This window comes from Corvus brachyrhynchos, unplaced genomic scaffold, assembly GCF_000691975.1.
Source record: "Corvus brachyrhynchos isolate BGI_N302 unplaced genomic scaffold, ASM69197v1 scaffold194, whole genome shotgun sequence".
In the NCBI taxonomy this organism is placed as follows: Eukaryota; Metazoa; Chordata; class Aves; order Passeriformes; family Corvidae; genus Corvus; species Corvus brachyrhynchos.
Window position 1 is genome coordinate 1,519,683 of NW_008237890.1, and position 5,712 is coordinate 1,525,394.

Genomic DNA, 5,712 nt, shown 5'->3' on the forward strand with positions numbered 1-5,712 from the left:
CTCTTTCTTTCTCTTGCATTCTGAATGCTACACTCTGCAAGAATCCAAATCACATGTGGGAGTTTTGCTTTATTTTCTGTGAAATTCCAACAATTCCTCTCTGGAAGTTCAGTAAATCCTCTGAAGCAGTTTGTATTGAATTGCTGCAATACAGTGATTCACAAAGCAATTCTATTTATGGGCCTGATCAAAAGTGCGTTGAAACTGTTCCATTGATTTCCATGGGCTCTGAATCTCTCCCATAATAATTAAACATGGCTACAAAGCATATTTTTTTTTTCTGGCATTAAACAGTGTTTTACTCTTTTTCCCAAGACAGATCAATTGCATCTCTTTGTTTGGAGAAATAGCATACTTGCTATAGCATCCATGGTACGTAAAACTCCTGCTTTTAAAGATTTATCTCTAGCAATATGCCTATGAATTTATTAACCAATCCACCTCTGCCTGCCGTTCATGACAGGAAAAATATTCACTAATTTTCCAAAGAGAATCTATCAGAAATGAGGTTTCATGAAATCAGAAGAATTTTTTTCATTGTGTTGGCAGCCTGTCACCACAAACATGGGCAAAAAGGTTTGGTGTTACCTGATTTTTTATAAATGGACATGAAGTCAGGAGATATTCCAAAATGTCTGAAAGCTGAATGTTCTGCAGCTTTGAAAAAACCACATCATTAAAGTTCATGTAGTTCCACAGTTTATGATTCAGTTCAATGTAATGGAGTTTACCTGTCTGTGTATAATGAGTTAGCTAGGTTAAACCCACTAAGAAAGGAACTACAGGATGCCATAGCTTATTTAAGGAAAGTCTAGCTTATTCACCTGTGTCAGATAAAGTCCATGAATAGCATGCCACTTCTCTAAAGAAGCCACCTAGGAATATTGGAGGGTAGCATGCTGAGAAAATGGTTCAGTTTAGACAGGAATTTCATTGTTATTGTGCTAGTCCTTTCATGTAATAAATGAGAAAAAAACCCCAACACAAAACCACCAGGTTTTATCTTTCTGTGTCAGACTCAATTTGATGGAGAAAGCTACCTGAACTGCCAAAAATTAATCACATCTGCAAGATATTTCACTCCTTTCTATATACCCAAAGGGACTGTACTGCTTGGACTACAGATGGTGTACTAAAACAATACATTTAATTTCTACCAGCCCATTAGAAAGGTCTTTTCCCTTTGATAAGGCAGGTATCACGAAGTGTACTGTTAACACTGCATTATAACATGACCTGTGTTTTTGGGCTTCGTCTGTGATTCAGAACAGGAGCTTTGCAACCACCATGGGTGGAAATATAGAAGGACAAATAAACATGATGTTCATGTTACCCCTACTGATTTTACTAGATTCTTCCTTTCAAGTCATGGCAGTAAGTTGAAAAGGGGTTAACATGGAAAGACTAGTTCAGTTAGAGATACCATTCACCATTCCCGGTGAAAATTCATATGAGACTTACAGCAAAATTCTATAGCTACAACTCACAAACTCTCTCAAGCTGCTGGATTCAGGTTCTAGGAAAAGCTGTAAAGTAAATTAGATTTATGAAAAATCATGTTGATCAGGAAATATTTATGGTCATTGGCTCAAGGACTGAGGTGCCCAAATTGTCACTGGGCATATTGTTGGCACCATGAAGTCCTGTTTTCCCTGTTAGAGCATTTCTGGCTTGTCCTGCTGTGAGGCTTTTTCTTCAGTCTTTGTTATCCTATATAATTGCATTTTTATTTTTTATACTTTGTAATATCAGAACAATTTATGACACTATTTTAGTTGGACTTTTCTGTGCCAGCTTGGCATGCATATCCATAATCTTTATTGTTGTAAAGAGGGCTATGCACATGTAAGAGGACAAAATTATATATTTTTTCCAATAATATTCTTCTTGGATGTTGCATTTACCTCTGCAAATTATTAGATGTTTTCTGCTCTATATGTTGAGCTGTACTTTGCTGGATAAAATCTCATGGTTTTTAAACTTTCAGGGCATTAGATTTTGTTGTTTTCCATAACTATGCCTCCAAACCAAAACAACAGAGAAAACCGGTGATTTATATGCCCTTCAATATTTTGGCCCTATGGCTGCAGGTATGAAAAAGTAAATACAATTCACTAAAGAAATCAACTCACAATCGTGTTTTAATGCTAAAAAAGTGCTGCCAATGATGCTACTGAGCAAATGATGAAACATTTCAAAACCAAGTTATTCGTAGAGTTACCCAACTTTAATGTCCCCAAAGCTTTGGACAATGAAAACAAATTCAATTGTTAACCATGTTTATGAAAATATTTGTGAAACAACTTAAAATTGTTTAAGAGTATTTTATCAGGGAGACTATGAAATATTGTTAAATCAGATTTAAAAAAAAAGATAGTAGAGATAGGAAGAATAGGAACAAGATAAAATTAATTTTTAAGACTCGAGGCAGATAATGCATAAATGTGAAGTGGTTAAAAGGCACTGCTCTTGGGTTTCTGAGTCTTCCCAACATCCAAAATGATTATAGTTTAAGTAATTGTTGCGACTAACTTTGCTTTATGATGTATTTATAAAGAAGATTGCCTCAAAAATGCCATTGTTCCAAAGTTCCCTATGTACTCCAGAAGAAAAACTAGTGTCTCTTAAACTTTAAGAATTTAATATTGAAGAGAATTTCCCGAAGTTTTTGAACCAGGAGCATTTCCTTTTATTAAAAATACATTAACAGATAATGCGCATTAGTGGGATTATTATTAGTGGGCTGGAGGAATGTTTTATATAGTTAAAAAAATGTTGACTTGTATTGTGTCCTTAACAAAATTTGCATATTGATGAAAAAAGAATAAAAATAGAGAAAAAGACAAGTTAGAAGGGGAGAACTTACATTCAAGGAAGTGTAGAGGTTTTGTAAAAAGCAGCCATCCCAAGAAACCATAGGCACTTAAATTTCTGTTTAGAGATGTGCAGGTGCAGTAAACTACATCAAGTGGCATAGCTGGGTATGACTTGAGTGGTCTCTTCTGGTAAGCACGCACTACTGGCAGCCACATTCCTCCTCAGAAAAGGGGCACCAGGACATTCACTTTGAAAGAAAAATGAAAAACTCCCTAAAGTTTGCTTAGTCTGGGCCTACTGAATTCTTCATTGTCCCTTCCACTGGGCAGGGAGGCTGCTCCCCTGGGTTGACAGTAACTCACTTGGGAAATAATTGCTTGCATGCTTTGAAATACCGTTGTGCTAACATCAGCCAGCTTTTAATACTCTTGCTCCTGCAAATATTAAATTTTGAATTTTGAAATGTATTGTGCAACTGGCACTAAGGGAAATCTGGCCCAGTTTGCCTTGGATTAGAATTTGTTAGACAGGTCTATTTACCAAAGGACTTTTGAAAGAAAAATCTCATGAATATTAAGATCCTGCAGTAATCAGCTCTTTTAGAGCTAGGATTTCAGGTTACCTAAGGCTTACTGTGTTGGTTGATTTGCTAGGCAGATGTGTGTGTGGTGACAAATACTTTTAAATTATTTGAGTCTTTTGTGCTTGATTTGTCTTTGTAGGTGGATCTTGTCCCTACTTTTCAGTTGGGTATTGGCACCAGATTGAAAAATGCATCAGGAAAAAAAGGAAAATACTGGTGGTATGTAGAAAGAAATGAATAATATGAAAAACAACGCTGGGCTACAGCAGAGCAGTTCCTGCAATGATCCTTCTGGATATACTTCTGCTAAATAAAAATCCACATGTTAGGGCATCTTTCTGAATATTGAAGCATGCCTTCCCACAAAAATTTGTCTAAATAATTGGTCTGTAAATACTGATAGTACTTTATCAGTTCTTTTCATGGCAGGTTAAACAGGAATTATGTTTTCAATTTACAGTATGAAACATTTTCACCTTTCCTTTAGAGCCGTATTGGTGTTTGAGCTTGAGGGTTTGGTAATTGCTTTGGGCTGGGGCATTTTAATATTTGAAAAGTCTGCTTGACAAGATGCAGAAAGTTGCTTAAAGCTGAAAAACCATTTAGAGAAGTGTATCAGAAGAGAGATACGTGGCAGGCACCCTGTAGATGGACGGAGAACCTTCTTGATATGTATAATTTACACACTGCTTTGGATTTCTCCTGCATGTGAAAACCAACAATTTTGGCAGTAGAACAGCATGCTACTGTCATGGGAACTGAATTAGTTCTCTACCTGCTTTGATATGCTGGCTAATAAACAGTTTCCAGAACTGGAGGACACACATTTAAATGTTGACTTCGCACTGAGAGTTAACAATTTCAAATGCATGATCAATCTGCGTATTTATGTGGCTTTACCTAAAGGATGTAATCAGTTTAAAATGTGTTCCCCATTATGTGTCTTAAACTAATAAACAGACAATTATGTATGTGCTAGTTTCTACTGAGACAGTTTTTGCCAGATACTAAATGACTGCTTTGCATCTGTGGGACAGAGACCAAAATGCAGTGTTGCAAGCCTGTAGATTACTTTTCCCACTAAAGGATCAATTTCCCTTGGAAAAGCAAATGTGTAAAGAAAGGCTTTTTTTTTTTTTTTCTGTATCCTACCATGCACTTATTAGACTGTAGTTCATAACTGTTATCGGTATCATCTAGAGAACTATTTTAAAATTATCCATCATATATCAGGACAAGTGAATAAGTGTTTGGAGCAGGTTGTTACCTTCCTCTTGTGTAATACATTCTCCACGGTCGTGCCACTCAGAGACCCCTAAACATTCAACGTTAGCATCATCTTAGCTTTATCCCAAAAGATACTTTGTAGAACTATGTGCATACTTGATTTCAGACCTGTATGGAGGGTTTATGCTTGCATTTTTCTGTTAATTGTGTTGTTTATTGTTAACATGGAACTGAAGCATACTGTCTTTGACTTACAGGTTAAAAGAATGAAATTAGTTTATCATGAATTGTAGAAAATTTCAGATGTTTTTGGCTAAGTTTATTAGTTCAAAACTAAGTGGTCAACAATGAACTCTGCTCAGATCTGTTGTTTTAACGGTAGGCTATTCACTTTGAATAGAGATTTGTGTAACATCACAATTTCAGGGTAAGAATTTGTGAAATTAATTAATAAAGATTGATTCTCCATGTGAGAATCAGGTTCATGTCAGGTTTGCAGTTTTAATCCCTTTACCATAATGTAGCACTTATTTTATTTATGTGATGCAGTTTTTTGTTCTCTTTAATGTAAAATACAGGACCTAGACATATAAAAATGTAGCAAAAAGTCCAATTGTGCCTCTGGAAAAACAAAGGGGAATGCAAGGAAATAAAAGAATTTTGGTATTTGAAATTTTTTGTTATCTAATTTTAATGTTAATTTAAAAAGAATATCTAAATTTTAAAATAATAAATCTTAATAGAAAAATAATATCTAATTTGGAGAAAGATCAAATCTCCCATCTCATGAAAGAAATTTTTTCTTTCAGAGTGGAGGGTATTCCACTACTACATAGTCTCATACAAAGCACTTAAAAGTGTTTTTATTACTTGCATACTTGCATGCTTTCCAAAAGACAATCATAGAATCTAGGATCATAGAATATCCTGAGTTGGAAGGGACCCACAAGGATCACTGAGTCCAGTTCCTGGCTCTGCTCAAGACACCCCAAGAGTCACACCGTGTGCCTGAGAGCATTGTCCAAATGCTTCATGAGCTCTCTCAGGCTGGTGCTGTGACCCCTTCACTGGGGAGCCCATTCCCT

General features: G+C 35.8%; 1 protein-coding gene across 4 annotated transcripts in view; it reads left to right on the plus strand.

Annotated features, from left to right (window-relative positions):
- Nucleotides 1-5,712, plus strand: part of KDM4C (lysine demethylase 4C) — a 280,048-nt gene that overhangs the window by 256,188 nt on the left and 18,148 nt on the right. The window contains exons 21-22 of one of the 4 annotated variants that reach the window (XM_017732835.1): nt 316-372; nt 3,540-3,619. The exons of 2 other annotated variants lie outside the window; for them this stretch is intronic. In XM_017732835.1, coding sequence (XP_017588324.1) covers nt 316-372; nt 3,540-3,619 — 137 coding nt within the window. The remainder of the gene's footprint in view (nt 1-315; nt 373-3,539; nt 3,620-5,712) is intronic. One more of the 4 variants, XM_017732836.1, reaches the window with a different exon arrangement.